General features: G+C 41.4%; 1 protein-coding gene across 8 annotated transcripts in view; it reads right to left on the bottom strand.

The window, feature by feature from the left end:
• Positions 1 to 10,556: 10,556 nt before the first annotated feature.
• Positions 10,557 to 15,590, bottom strand: part of PROM1 (prominin 1) — a 243,472-nt gene continuing 238,438 nt past the window's right edge. For 6 of the 8 annotated variants that reach the window (XM_081207634.1, XM_081207635.1, XM_081207638.1 and 3 more), the window contains 4 exons: positions 14,375 to 14,398; positions 13,825 to 13,893; positions 12,087 to 12,126; positions 10,557 to 11,007 (listed from right to left, as the gene is read on the bottom strand). In XM_081207634.1, the coding sequence (XP_081063760.1) occupies positions 12,108 to 12,126; positions 13,825 to 13,893; positions 14,375 to 14,398 (112 nt within the window). In that variant the 3' untranslated portion in view covers positions 10,557 to 11,007; positions 12,087 to 12,107. The other 2 variants (XM_081207640.1, XM_081207639.1) reach the window with 2 other exon arrangements.

Genomic DNA, 15,590 nt, shown 5'->3' on the forward strand with positions numbered 1-15,590 from the left:
AGAAGGGGAGCTGTCCTTCACCTTGACCACTCTGCCCATGGAAGCTGTCCTTCACCAAGACCATGGGATAATACAGATGTTCACTCCACATCTGTGTGGTGTCTAGTCCTAAGTGTGACGAGGCCTGTGCTCTGGAACTACTATACCTGTTCATTGATGTTTGGCAGATATCCTTGTTGTGCCATTTCTGCTAAAGCGTGTTCTCTTTCATGGAGAGCACATGTTGCGGTGGGGTCTAATAAGACACCCCACTGTTTCTGGGCGGGTAAAAGAAGTTGGCCAACATTGCAATTAGGCTCCTCTTGTTGTAGGGGAGAATTTGATGTTGCCATTTTATGATTGACAGCCAAGAAGTTTTATATTCCCTGCGCGCAGCGTTGAGCTTCCTGCCTGCCCCTCCAATGCTGCTGCTGCAAGGGAATTCCATTAAAGGAATCCAGGGGCTCGCCATGCTTTTGTTCGAACCCCTGTCAAGGGGCTAGGGCCACGCAAGAGCCCCTGGGAGCATTTGGGGAGAGGTGATGGCATGGTACCCAGCTCCATCTTCCTCCCCAAAATGTTTTCCCTTTCTGACTTTCGCAGGCATGCGAATGTCAGTCTGTCCCCGTGTAGGGTCAGATAGACGCAGTAATGCCTAAGGAACCACTCACATTTCTTGTATTGTAATAAAGTTGTGGCCAAAATTATGCCAAAAACATTAAACAAATAATCTGTGTGAATTGTGTTTTATTGGGGTGGCTTGGGGACCTTGACACGCAAAAACTTTTTGGTTTCGGAAACCTTACGCAGACATGTAATCAAGCTATGTATACAGGTGGCGACCATTTTGCACGGGGATTCCATTACTGTTCCTTGTGTGCATTGGTGGAGTGTGCATAAACATGCCTTGCCCCATTATGCCCTCACCTCCTTCCACCCGTTATGCCCTCTTCCAGGTTGAAAAGGACCCGCACATCGGTGATCACGTGGAAATTGGACACACCTAAAACGGTCGCCGCCTGTACCTATTTTAAAATTCTTTGGACTTCCATTTGTATATTGATAATCATTGTTTTATGTGCACTGCTTGGGGATTCTTTGATCAAGCGATTTATAAATTATTCTCACTGCTCAAAAAATCAGTAAAACCCCAGAAACATTCTGTGGGGGAACTCTGATACCATATGAACAAGTGAACAGTTCCAGGAGAGGCAAGTGATGTAAACAGTGTGGAGATGTGAGGTCAGCTTTGCTCTCTTGGTGATTCCTGTCAAAGTTTGCAAACCCCTCCAACCCCAGAGCATTGCAAAGTCTGGTGAGTTGTCTGCCTTTAGGAGCAAGCTCCTTCTCAAACTCGGGAGAGCTTTAAAACCAACTTCTAGTATAGTACAGGGCTGCCATTCAGGGCAGGGGGAAGAGCAAAATGCTGTGTAACTTAAACAAGTAGTAGTAGTAGTAGTAGTAGTAGTAGTAGTAGTAGTAGTAGTACAGTGGTGCCTCGCAAGACGAAATTAATCCGTTCCGCGAGTCTCTTCATCTTGCGGTTAGCGGCTTAGTGGCTATTAGCGGCTTAGTGGCTATTAGCGGCTTAGCGGCTATTAACGGCTTAGCGGCTTTGCAGCTTTAAGAAAAAGGAAACAAACTCGCAAGAACTCGCAAGATGTTTTGTCTTGCGAAGCAAGCCCATAGGGAAATTCGTCTTGCAGAACGACTCAAAAAACGGAAAACTCTTTTGTCTAGCGAGTTTTTCGTCTTGCGAGGCATTCGTCTTGCGGGGCACCACTGTAATAATAATAATAATAATAATTTTATTATTTTTATCCCATCCCACCCATCTGGCTGGGCTCTCCTAGACACTCTGGGTGGCTTACAAGTAAGTTGCAATGCAGGTGGCTACAAGCAAGTTGTTTCTCAATTTACCAGTTACTACAAAATGCACCTCAGTTCTTTATTTAAAATGGACTAGGTTCACCTGTAGAACAAAATCAAATAATTCCAAATTAAATGACTCCCTTTTGGAAAGAGGCAGAAATCCATTTTACCTCTGGTCAGAGGCGATTTTAATGCAATGCGCTAGCTTCTTGCATTTAAAAATTACACAAACGTTAATCAAGGTATTTTATTTAAATGATTTGAGGACATTATCAAATTAAAAATAGGAACTTATTAAAATCTACAACTTGGAATGTCAGATATTGAGATATAATACTTACATACTTTAAGTACAGCATTCTACTCATTGCCTAGTAGAAATAATCAGTTTCCCTAGTGAAAAACTTAATTTATTCCCTATATAATACCAATTCCCATTCAGTTTGAGGGGTGCTTCATGTGCGTCATTTCCCCACCACTGAGATATGGGGGGGAAAGCACCAATTCTGCACGAGGCACAGCACAATAATGCATTTAGTCCCAAGTGTGCAGACTGGGCAAACAATTTGCCATCATCATGCAATTAAGCAATTCTAAGATTGCCAGAAATTATCTTTACAAGAAATTCTACCAAAAGGGTTTCCAAATGAATGGAGACCGTCTAATAAAATCAGCAAGTCATGTGTAACTTTAGAAGACCCACCATATTCCCCAGTGCTGACTGTTGCCTCAAAACAGTGATGGCCAAACTTGGCCCTCCAGCTGTTTTGGGACTCCAATTCCCATCATCCCTGACCACTGGTCCTGTTAGCTAGGGATGATGGGAGTTGTAGTCCAAAAACAGCTGGAGGGCCAAGTTTGGCCATCACTGCCTTAAAAGATAAAAAGCCCTCCCCAATTTATTGGCATAAAAGCCATGCCCCCAACAGCCCATATTTCCTCACATAGCTTTTAGTTATCATCAGATAGATAGCTCTTGGCAGCTTTTCTGTGCAGATCAATGCTATTCACAACTTTTACACGTAAGCAAAAGGACAGTGGGGTGCAACAGCTTTCATATATATTCTCAACACTTTACACCTATTTAGCAAAATATAGCCAATTCCTTATTATATATATAACATGGTTTACAAGTTAAACCTATGAACACCTCATCAGGGCCATAGTGTATTAACTTTAGGCCTAGTCACACTTTTGGCAAATTGGGTGAAGCAGCTGCAAAGCGGGATTAGGCCCCACAGCCATTTCATCTCCACACCGCTGTAACATCTAAATGGGGTCAGTAAGTGTGCCATCCCTGTGCATATATGCTCAGTACAAGCTTTCTCTCTCAAAAAAGTATGTACAAAAATAATGATTATGCATATTAGGCATGTATAGCTAGGGATGTACACACATATGTTACATTTAGGTGTTACAGCAGGCTTCCTCAATCTCGGCCCTCCAGATGCTTTTGGCCTACAACTCCCATGATCCCTAGCTAGCAGGACCAGCAGTCAGGGATGATGGGAATTGTAGTCTCAAAACATCTGGAGGGCCGAGGTTGAGGAAGCCTGTTTTAGAGCAACATAGGTCAATAAGTGTGCAGTTTGGCATCCTTCACACACACCCTCTAGGAAATTTGCTGAAGGTCTGAACAGGCCCTTTCCACTTTTCTTACTCCTTGCTATGATGATTCAGGTCACAAATAAAAAATTGTAGTATCTTCCCATTGCACATTTCTGCAGAATTTGTTTTTGGGTTTTTTTAAGCTAACCGCTTGCAGGAAAACAATATGCTGACTTCCGGTTCCGGTCGCGACCAGCGAGGAAGCACGGAGAACTCGCTCCGAGTTTTTTCGGGGCTCTGCAGAGGCTTGGAGGAAGACGTGAGGGCGCCGCGCACCTCCAAAAACCTTAAGGGGGGCACCCTTAAGGGATAGGTCCCTGGCAGCGTGGAAGCGGCTGTGCCGTCCCTCGGAAACGACTGTTGTGAAGACGAGAGGACGAAGGGCTGCTAGCGCGATTTGGGAGGTTACCGACTCTGCAGGGCGACGCCTGGAGCTTCTGCTGGTTAAAGCGGCGGGCCTCCTAAAGATAAGAACGGGGCCCCCAGCGTTTTCTCTTTTAGCGTTTTTTTTTTATATAAAACGTATTTTTATAAAAAGCGCAAGACCAGTGGTGAAGCTGGGAGGTGCCCGGTTGTTTCCCTTGATTTGTGTTTGGGAGTCCATTCGGTCGCGGACTTGTGACGACGCAGAGGGAAAGCCGATGGTATGTGGAAGTCCTGGAAAGTCTGCTGGTGTGAGTGTGACTCAGATTGAGACTGAGAACTATTTGACTATATTGATTTAAGAGCTTATAAAAGAGTGGTGGATATTGAAGACTAATCGAAACTGGGTGAGTTTGGCTGACTCTGTTTGCTTGTTTCTTTTTGTGTTATTTATGTGGACCAAGCCTCGTTTTGTTTTTATGAGGCTCAAGCAGCTTTGCGCCTCTATGATATTTAGGCTGCCCCATGCTCCTGCAGCTTATAATTAGGACTTTGGATGCCCTCTTTGCCTTCTCTGGAGGGAACGGAGAGCGTGTGTTGAGGCGGCAGTAAAACGGCAGCTAAGAAGAGAGAGAAAGGATTAAAGTGAAAGGACTTTTAAAATCCCAAAGATTTCTCCTTTGCGGCCACCTCCCGTTTCTCCCCCGCCTTTCTTTTTTCCTTTTTTCCTTTTGAAAAGATTCCTGTGGTCAGACCTGGGCCACGGGGAAATAAAGTAAAGGCTGTACGGTTTGACGCAGTATGGAAAGAACTGTGTATACCTCAGGATTTGGACTGTAGTGTGTAGCATGTAGGTAGGCAGTTGGCAGAAAAGAAACCCTTAATTGGACCTAACTGGACAGTACGTCATTAAGGCTTGACCACGGGCAGTCAACTTCCATCGTTCCTGGGATTTAAGATTGGCGGAGGAATTGGACCCGGCGAGAGAGGAGTAAGAGAGAAAGCCAAGATACTGGGTGGCGTTCTTCCCGCCTCCCCACCTCCCCCCTGCTGGTACCTTCTTTTGGACTTACCATAGAAATTTCGCGTTGGGGTGTCTGGAGGTTACGTTTGGAGACGACGCTGGGACACCAACTCCGTCTGGGTTTTACTTTTTACTTTCTGAGCTCACTTTGTGTGGTTATTATTGACAATCTCAAGCCGACGACGGGTATTTAACAGGGGGGTTAAGAGGGATAAGAAGGAAGGGAAGTGACGGCTGGGGGAAGTGAGGGCAGGGGGCAGGGGGCGGGAGATTTGGTGATGATGGGTAGGGAAGGGAAAGAGCCGAAGAAAGGGGGAGGGACCCCGGGAGAAAGAAAGATGTCGCGGCAGGAGGAAATTAAGGATTTAGATAACCTGTGGGCTAAAATAAAGGAGGAGTTCAAGCAAAATGTATTATACATGGAAAATAAATTAGGAGAAGTCCAGGAGATGATCGACCGAAAGATAGAGGGAGCAGTGGGTGAACTCTCAGCTAAGATTCAAGATCTCTCAGTGAAGTCTAAATTGATTGAGGAATCTAACAAAAAGCTGCAGAAAGAGATGAGGGAACAAAAAAAGGAGACATTGAAGGTAAAGGAAGGACTGGGTGAACTAAGTATCTCTCAAGAGAGGATTTGGGACAACCTAGCCATGGCGGATATGCGTTCAAAACAGCTCCATCTTAAATTCAGGGGAGTAGCAGAGGGGAGAAACGAAGACATTAGAGGGAAAATGATAAAAGAACTCTCTAATTGGTTAAATTTAAAAGAAGAAGAGGTGGCAGCTACTGTGGATAATGTATATAGAATGAGTAGGCCTAACTATTTGAAAGCGAGTAAATTCTTGGGGGACTGCCTGGTGATTTTTAACTCTTTGGAGATGAAAAATTTAATTTTGAGAAAGAGCTATAATAATAGATTAAGAATTGATGGAAGGCCCATCATCATTTATAAAGAAATACCGGTCAGGCTACTCCGTAAAAGAGAAGGATATAAACAAGTGGTAGCAGCTTTGAAGAGAAAGGAGATCCCATTTCGCTGGGAGTTCCCGGAGGGGATTAGCTTCTTCTATAAAGAGAAAAAATTTAGACTGCTGGACACACAAGAGGCGGATAAGTTCTTGAGAAGATACGAAAAAGATTTGGGAAAGATAGAGAATGGATTTAGGAATAGGCTGGAAAAAGAGGACAGAGAGATAAGAAACATACATGAGGAGGAGGGGAGTGCAGAGGGGGAGATGATGGAATCAGATGAAGAGGATGAGGAGACCGCAGTGGGAGCGGGGGCGGTAGAAGAGGGGGAGCTCTCAGGAAACAAGGGAGAGAGATTATAGTTGTTGAATTTAGTTAAAGGTTTAGAAGCAGACAAAGGTAAACCATTACACATTCACTGAAATTTTTATCCTGGAATGTAAACGGGCTGAATGAGAAAGTCAAAAGGAATAAAATTGAGAAAGCGTTGAAGAATAAGAGATATGATGTAATCTGCTTTCAGGAAACTCATATTGCTAAAAAACACAAACATATTCTGGTGAATAAAAAACTAGGGGTAGACTTTATTAACTCCGATGCTGGGAAAAAAAGAGGAGTGGTAATATATGTTAAAGAAAAATGGGAGCCGACTCTAATTTGTAAGGATGAGGAAGGAAGAATTTTAGGAATTCAATTAAATTTCCGGGGGGAAAAAATTAATGTTGTAACGATATACGCCCCGAACACAAACAGAGGGGAATTCTTTGAGAAACTTGAAAGCATGTTACTAGATTTGGACAACCAAAACCTAATCTTGCTTGGGGATTTGAATGGCGTCCCAGCGCCGGATCTGGACAGGAGCTCAGAGAAGGGAAAATTGAATAGGGGAAAATTGCCGAAATCATTTAAGGATATGGAAGAAAATTTAGACCTAATTGACATTTGGAGACACCAAAACCCCACCGCCAAACAGTTTACTCACTATTCTGAACCCCATCAGAGCTGGGGTAGAATAGATCAGATCTGGCTGACAAGAGCACTCTCCATGAGGGTTAAGAATTGTGGGATTCACCCTAGGACATTATCAGACCATTGTGCCCTAGATATGGAAATAAAAAATGAAGTGAAGGGACAATTTAGATGGAGGATGTGCGAGAACTTATTTGACAGCGAGGAGGTGAGGGAAAGAATCAAAGGCACCCTAAAAGAATACTTAAACTTAAACCTGAATAAAGAAACCTCTATAGATGTAGTCTGGGACGCCAGTAAGGCGGTCCTGAGGGGTCTCTTAATACAACAAAATAATTATAGGAGAAAGGTAAGGGAACGTAAGAAAGAGGAGATCCTTTCTCAATTGAGAAATTATGAGAAAAAGTTAATTAGAAACCCAACAGATGAAGCTGCTAACCGAGCCTCTAAGGTGTTACAATCTCAATATTCAGCAATACTAAACCAAGAGAAAGAGTGGAAAATTAAATTTACAAAGCAAAGGTATTTTGAATCGGCAAATAAAATGGGGAAGTTACTCGCCTGGCAGTTAAGAAAGAGAAAGAAACAAAATATGATAAATAAAATAATACTGGAGGATAACATCATAGAAGACCCAGAGGAAATAGAAAACAGGTTTACCCAATTTTTTGAAAAGCTATATGAAAAAGGAGGGGAAAACAGTGTTGAGATCAAGAACTATCTGGAACAAAATGAAAAGAAATATATACTAGAAGAGGACAGAATACAATTGAATAAGGAGATCACTGTAAATGAGATCAAGGAGGCTATTAGTAGAATGAAGACCGGGAAAGCCCCCGGGCCGGACGGCCTGTCTGCTAAATATTATAAAATACTAGAGGAACATCTAGCTCCGGTCCTAAAAGACGTGATTAATAATATCTTCCAGGGGGGAAAGATCCCGGCCTCGTGGAAGGAGGCTTATATAACCCTGATCCCAAAAACAGAAAAAGAAAAAACAGATATAAAAAACTACAGGCCAATTTCTTTGCTTAACAACGACTATAAGATCTTTGCGGACATCATGGCCAGTAGACTTAAGAAGCTCCTAATGAAGTATTTACATAAAGACCAAGTGGGTTTTCTCCCAAACAGACACCAGAAAGAAAATGTCCGCCACATACTAAATATCATTGAATACCTAGATATGAGAATAGATGTCCCGGCTGCACTAATCTTTATAGACGCCGAAAAGGCCTTCGATAACGTTTCATGGGAATTCTTATTACAATGTTTGGGAAAGGCAGGTATTGAAGGTCCATATTTGAAAGGCATCAGGGCAATATACTCAGAACAACAGGCCAGGATGATTATAAATGACAATCTGACGAAACCATTTAAGATTAAGAAGGGTACAAGGCAGGGCTGCCCTCTGTCCCCCCTGTTATTTATAATGGTTCTAGAGGTTATTGCAAATAGAATAAGGGAGGCAGCGAATGTGAGGGGGATAAAAATTGGAAACAAAGAATTTAAGCTTAAAGCCTATGCTGACGACCTGGTGCTGTCGGTGGAGAACCCAGTGGATAGTGCAAGCAGAGTGGTTGAACTTTTGGAAGATTTTGGTAGACTGTCCGGCTTTAGATTAAATAGGAAGAAAACAAAAGTTCTAACAAAGAACATGACCGAACAGGAGAAAATTCACTTGGAAGAAAAGATTGGCATTAAAGTAGTGAATAAAGTGAAATATCTGGGAATTTGGCTCTCACCTAAAAACATAAACCTGGTTGAGGACAATTATAGTAAGGTGTGGCAGGACATTAAAAAGGATCTAGATATTTGGCATAGATTGAAACTTTCATGGACAGGGAGGATGGCCGCTATTAAGATGTGCATCCTCCCGAAATTACTATTCCTCTTTCAAAATATCCCGATAATTAAAGGTACCTCCATCTTTAAGAACTGGCAAAGAACCCTGACCAAATTCATTTGGCAGGGGAAGAGGGCCAGGGTAAAGTTGAAATATTTAACAGACTCGAGAGAAAGGTGCGGATTTGCGGTCCCAAATATTAGATTATACTATGAGGCAGCTTGTATCTGCTGGATAAAGGAGTGGGCCACCCTTAGAAACTCAGACCTCCTAGATTTGGAAGGTTTTAATATAAGATTCGGGTGGCATGCCTACCTGTGGCAAGATAAGGGGGAGGTCCACAAAGGATTTTCTAATCATATTATCAGAGGCCCATTGTTGGAAGTGTGGAAGAGATATAAAAAACTGATTGAGAAAGGTACCCCATGGTGGCTTTCCCCAACCAATATTATTAAAATAAAAAAAATAAATATGGCAGATGAAAAATGTACGTATGAGGATATTTTAGAAAAGACAGAAATAGGATGGAGGGTGAAGCCTTATGAGGTACTGAAAGATAAAATAAAAGACTGGTTCCACTTTTACCAGATTCACGCCTTATGGGGCGAGCATAAGAGACTGGGCATGGAGGAAAAAAAATCTTGGTTTCAGGTAGAAATTTTGGAAAGTAATAGTAAATCCCTATCAAAAATGTATAAAAAATTATTGGAATGGGACACTAAGGAAGATCGGGTGAAAGGGGTTATGGTAAAATGGGAGAAAGACATAGGTCACAACATAGACTATAGTAAATGGCAAACGCTTTGGACGACAGGTGTAAAATTTTCAGCTTGCGTAGCTCTGCGGGAAAACTTAGAGAAAATGGTCTACCGCTGGTACTTGACCCCAGCAAAGCTAGGAAAAATGTATAAAACAGCCGATAACACCTGTTGGAGATGTAAAGATAAGGTCGGGACCTTCTTTCACATTTGGTGGACCTGTGATGTAATAAAAGGATTTTGGACGCAAATTCATGACGAACTGAAAAAAATCTTGAAGTATAATATCCCCAAAATCCCCGAGTTGTTTCTTTTAGGGCTGATTGGTAAAGAAATAAAGAAAACAGACCAAACTTTTTTTCAATATGCTATGGCTGCGGCGAGGATTCAAATAGCACAAAAATGGAAAACCTCTGACTTACCTGTTATAGGAGAGTGGCAATTGAGGCTATACCAATATATTGAGCTAGCGAGACTAACACAAAAAATAAGACAACACAACTCGAGCAAACTTAAAAACGATTGGAATAAATTTTTAATCTATTTTGAAAACACCCAGGGATTAAATAATTTATCAGTAGACGATAGTTGAAATCATCGGTGTGTATTTGTAATACTAAAACTGCAGTAACAATATAAGAATTGGTAACTCCAAGACCGAGCTGGACGGAAGCTCTGTCAATAGCACTTGTATTCTTGGTATTTTTTTTTTTTTTCTTCTTTTCTTCTTTTGTTTTTTTCTTCTATTTCTACTTTTTTATTCTTCTTTTTTATTTTCCGTTTTTATCTGATGATACTCTTTTCTTGTATGTTTGTATTTGTAATACTTGTAATATATTGTAATCTGTGTATTTTTTTCATAATAAAAATAATTAAAAAATTTAAAAAAAAAAAAAAAAAAAGGAAAACAATATGCTTCTGGTCATAATGACACCGTACGTTAACTGGTAATTCAGAAATAGGGAAGAATAATCTGCCAAATTGCATTCACTTTTCTGAAGACGAAACAAAATATACTGCAGGTTTCCATACGTTTCACAGTCAAATGCAGCCACCCAACAGCACCGAGGAAACACTGGTCATGCTGAACAGGTTGTTTGTGAAGTATAACAAAAAGTATTAAAAAATCTGCTGCAATACAGCTGTAAAAAACACAGATACAAAAAAGTGTCTGTACACAGGTTGTATTCTTCATGTAAACACATATTTTATACATGGTATTAACATCTCTGGACATGATAACAAGAACTGAGTTAATTTTGACTGGGCAGTGAATCCGAAGAAAAACAACAGCCCACAGAAACGAATATAAACCAGAGACCAGTCTGTTTACAATAAATAAATATATTATGTGACGAGAGACCGAAACTCCAGTGGAAAAATGGTATTAGAAAACAAGAATGGAAGCCACTAATTCCATGTGTTAATGGTAATCCACACACACACACAAATAGATGCCGTGTGGCTTGGCATTTCATGGCATACGATTGCACAGTTCTCTTTCCATTCGACATTAGTTTACTAGACAGGCCCCAGACAAGATGGCTCAGAATTCGGAATTCAGCATTGACGCGAAAGGTGCTTCCCAGAGGAGCTACTTGCAGGATTATTTCCCGGGGCTGAAAATGAAGCCACAAGAGACAAGTCAGAATATGCCCCTAACCACCACATTTACAAGAGAGCGGAAATAGAATGCAGTGACCTTCGGAGAACTAGGGGTCAGTTCAGACATGGGCTCTGCGGACCCTCGGAAAAGAGCCCTTGGTGTTGCTGGACTCATGATCTAAAGGGTCACATTTGACAAATCAGGTCCTCCCTTAAAGAGGGCACGTGTTGCGGTGAGACCTGGCAACCTAACCCTGTGTTGTGGGTGGGTACGTTTGGATAGCCACAACACCCGATTGGTAGGTCCCTTGATGCAGGGTTCAATCAGGCCAATGGGACGCAGGCTAAACGGATCAAGAGACCTATATATACCTATGCATGTGACCCAGAGCTTCCTCTTTCGGTGCGTGCAACGGAACACCCGCCCACCTCTCCCTATATTAAGGGCTGTGCGCTTGACCTTGCTATGCCGTCGTGTGTCATCTGTTGTTGGGACAGGGGCACGGCAGGAATTTCCCCACTTGGCTGATTGGCTGTTGCCATTTGGGTTTCGCCTGCCGTGTAGCAAATCGTCACAACTTGTAAGGTTGCGGATAGGCTCTGGTTCAGGTGATAGGGATGGGAGAACGCTCTCGCCATCCCTATGTGAAGGGTATTCCATTAAAGGAATCCAGGGGCTTGATGGTTTGGTCAACCCCTGAGAGGGGGTTGTGCCTGTGCCTGAGTCCAGGGGGGCATTTGGGTGGCAGAGTTAGCCCGTTCCCGGCTTTCCGCTTATCCAGGTGTTCACCCTAGGCTGACTTACGCTGGTGCCCTCGGTCAGTGCTATCTGCAACGGTGCAGGGAGCTAATCGAACTAGAGCCTATACAACCACTCACTTGCTGTAATCAATAAAGTTGTGGCCTGAATTCTGCCAAAAACCAAACCAAAATTTGAGTCTTGTCTGAATTTATTTAAGGGGGAGGTTTAAAGGACTAAACACGCAACTGTTAATTCCATAAGGGGCCATACTTGCTAGGTCAAATGAGCTAAGCTGCTCATCTTTTAAAATGGGCTAATATTTTAGCAGATAAATAAACAATGACACTTACCCCATCACATTTCCAGTATGCACTACCACTGTTCCACAGAGCTATACACATGAGAAAGAGAGAGAGAAAGAGAAAGAGAAAGAGAGACATATGAAACTGTTTGGGGCAACTTCAGTATAGAAAAGTGAATGAATGGAGAAAATTGTGGGTGGTTGTTTTTATAAAGAAAGCAAAATAAGAATTCTCTGCTTTTTCTGAACGCTCTTCAGATCACCAACCCTTTCCTACTCCACCCTTTCAATGGCTGCTAGATATAAATTCTTAGGCAATTCTGTTATAATTGCTAAGTTAGGTCTGAAAAATACAAACAGGTCGTTAACGTTCACCACAAGTAGCACATGCATTTGCAGTCAGAAAATCCACTGGGAGATCTAGACCTTAGTCTCTTTTTTGTAACAGCAAGAAGACAAAGCCCCTTTTAATCAACTAAAAGCAGTAGTGGGAAGTGAAAAAGCATAGGAGGAGCGTGGCCAAGCAGGAAACAAAGTGGAGACGACTAGACTGTCACACTGAGAAGCAGGGTAAAGCAGTTCAGGCAGGGTTTTCCAAACACTGTCTCAGGTACCACTCCTATTCAAGTTTTAGGTTTGGAGAGGGAAAAGAAATTAAGGTGCCTGCTTTTCAGTTAGATCAATTTTCACTGATATTTTTAAAGCTAAGTGTTTTCAAAGTTGGCGTTTTGCTTCTCAGTATATTTCAAATAATTAAATCACGCTGAATCAATAACCTTCTACACAATTTTGTTGTGTCATTTGTCTCTCAAGGTACACCAACATTTATGCAAGTTAAATGCTACCAATGGGGCATCAGGAGGCTTGTTATTAAATATATATTAAATATATATATTAAATATACCAAGCAAAAAGCACACCAAGAACTCAGGCCAATGTTGAAACTTACATTGGCCTGAGTGCTTTTTTTCTTGGCATCAGGAGGCTGTGTGTGTGTGTGTGTGTGTGTGTGTGTGTGTGTGTGTGTGTGTGAACAACCAGGATATTATATTTAGGAGCCTGATATAAAACGTAGAGCACTCCTGATTTCATCAGTAAAAAGGAGAACTCTGCAAGATGAAAACACCCCCAAATCAATTTCTGCCACTTTCACACAGATGCTACCACAACCTTCTGCAGGCCAAGTGCTTTCTTGAAGTGCAATTTTATGTGACCAGACTCACATTTATTTGCATTTGCTTTAACTGCCCGCCTGCAACTCCCGACCCAGGGGGAGGGGTAATCGCGCCCGACCAGGGGACGCCATCTGGGGTGGTGGCCCAGCCGGGGGGTGCAATGCAGCGTGGCCATGATTGGACCCGCCAGGATTTTGTCACCCTCAGGCATGTCATGAGGGGCAGGCTGCCCCCACCTTGTTCCGCCTTTCTGTGTCATCTGCAACCATGTTTGTGGTTTGCTTTCCCCAAGCAAACCATGATTGGTAATTGAAGAACAAACCTCAATTGTCACCGATTGTTTGGGCTCAGATAACACGACATATCAAAGTCTGGCTAGGATTTTTTTAGCACTGTGCACCAGTACACTGCTTGTTCACATTAAACCATAGTTTCTTTTAAACCAAGCCAGCATATAATGCAATATAAGGCATATATTGAAAGAGAGAGCTAAGCAATGAGAAATCATGCAAAACAAAAAGTGGTTTCAAAATGTGCAGAAAAAAGGAGTGAGTGATTAATACACGATATATTAAGAGTGCTTATAAGGCAGGCAGTTTCAAACTTGGTTTACCTTGTCAGAATTGGATTGTGTATACCATATAAATGCTCTTTATGATAACCATTATTACCATTTTCCAAACTGTAATAAAATAAATATACCAAGAAAGGACTGTGTTAATGATAAGATGCAACTCCATACACACTATGGTTACAAAGATGATAATTAAAAAATTAACAAGGTGTTTGTTTTAAATGGTATTAGTTGCCCTTCCAAAATCTTTGCCTAAAGCAGCTGAGAAGAGCCAACAAAAACAGAAGATTATAAGACAACTAAAACACCTCAGTATATATATTTTTTAAAAAACAGTGTTAACTAGTCATGTCCATAGCGGAGCCTGTAGAATACCAAGGAATGTACGGTATGTCATGTACATGGAATTAATTCTACAGAAAGCTCTACTTCAACATGATCCACATGAAGCTATTTGTGATAGGTATGGTGAGCAATATGCCAAAAAATGTAGAAAATAAATACAATATATATCAAATATGTAACATCTACGAATTAAAAAAAAGACCCTCCCACTTTACATGCTATAATATCAATTAAAATCTCTTACTTTTTCATGGGCATAGTTTCAACACTACAAAATATAAAAAAGAAGTAGTTATCATGTGTGTTAATAAGTAATGGTACGTGATAAATATTTGGCTTTGCAGTATTTCCCTGTTGTTTTTTCACTGCTATTGTAGCAAAAGTATAATGTCAAAGTGATCTACACAATAAAAATAAACAAATGAGGAAAAGGCACTGGACAGACTTACGGGAAAATGGTTTTGTTTTTAAAAAAAGGTAAAAGTGAAGACAAGTGAAAAATAAGTAAAAATAGCTATCATAAAGTAAAATGCCAAGTCCCTGAGACAGAGGAACTGCAAATGGAAGAATAGAAGACTGGTTAGGGAAAGCAGAATAACTACACACGACAAAAGCAAAGGAAAATATGAGATCAGACATAATATGTTTTAAGTTCATAGCTACCACAAAGTTTCCAATCTATTGCATTATGGAATGTTTTAAGTGCAGGTTATTCTCTAAAGGTTTAATCCTGAATTCACAGGACCTATCTACACCTCAAACCCTCAACTGTCTTGAGTTATCCGGAAGAACCGCTATTTCCAGGTCTCTGTACCAGGCAAACCCTCCCATTCCAGTTGTCTCTCTCTGTTTACTGTGTGTCTGTGCACTATACATGCCAAAGCTGAAGCCTGGGGAGTAAGCATTGCAGAAAATACCCACCTACCAAATACCGTATTTTTTGCACCATAACACTCACTTTTTTCCTCCTAGAAAGTAAGGGGAAATGTCTGTGCGTGGTGGCATGCCTACGGATTTTCCTCCTCTAAAAACTACGTGCGTGTTATGGTTGGGTGCGTGTTATAGAGCGAAAAAATACGGTATATAAAAACCTCTGCATTCTAATATATATATATATATATATATATATATATATATATATATATATGTATGTTCTTGGCATACCCAGGGAAATGTTGTACTGTGAGGGAAAAAGGGTCCTTCAGATTTTTCAGTTCTCTCTGCAGACTAGGATTGTCTAGGGAGCAAATCACTGCTGCTGAATTAAATGAAAGCTATATAACACTGGGTAGACTCCAACGGAGCAATAAGTGAACATTCCATCAGTGCAAGGATTTCTGCTTGTGCAACAGAACGTTCTCCTTGCCCTCACCCCCAAATCTGTTCTAGGGGTTCCCCAGCCTTTTGTAATGGATCTGGGTAGGGTGAATGTGGAGAGAATAATGAGAAAGGAAGCCTTA

This window comes from Podarcis bocagei, assembly GCF_964188305.1.
Source record: "Podarcis bocagei genome assembly, chromosome: 9".
Lineage (NCBI taxonomy): Eukaryota > Metazoa > Chordata > Lepidosauria > Squamata > Lacertidae > Podarcis > Podarcis bocagei.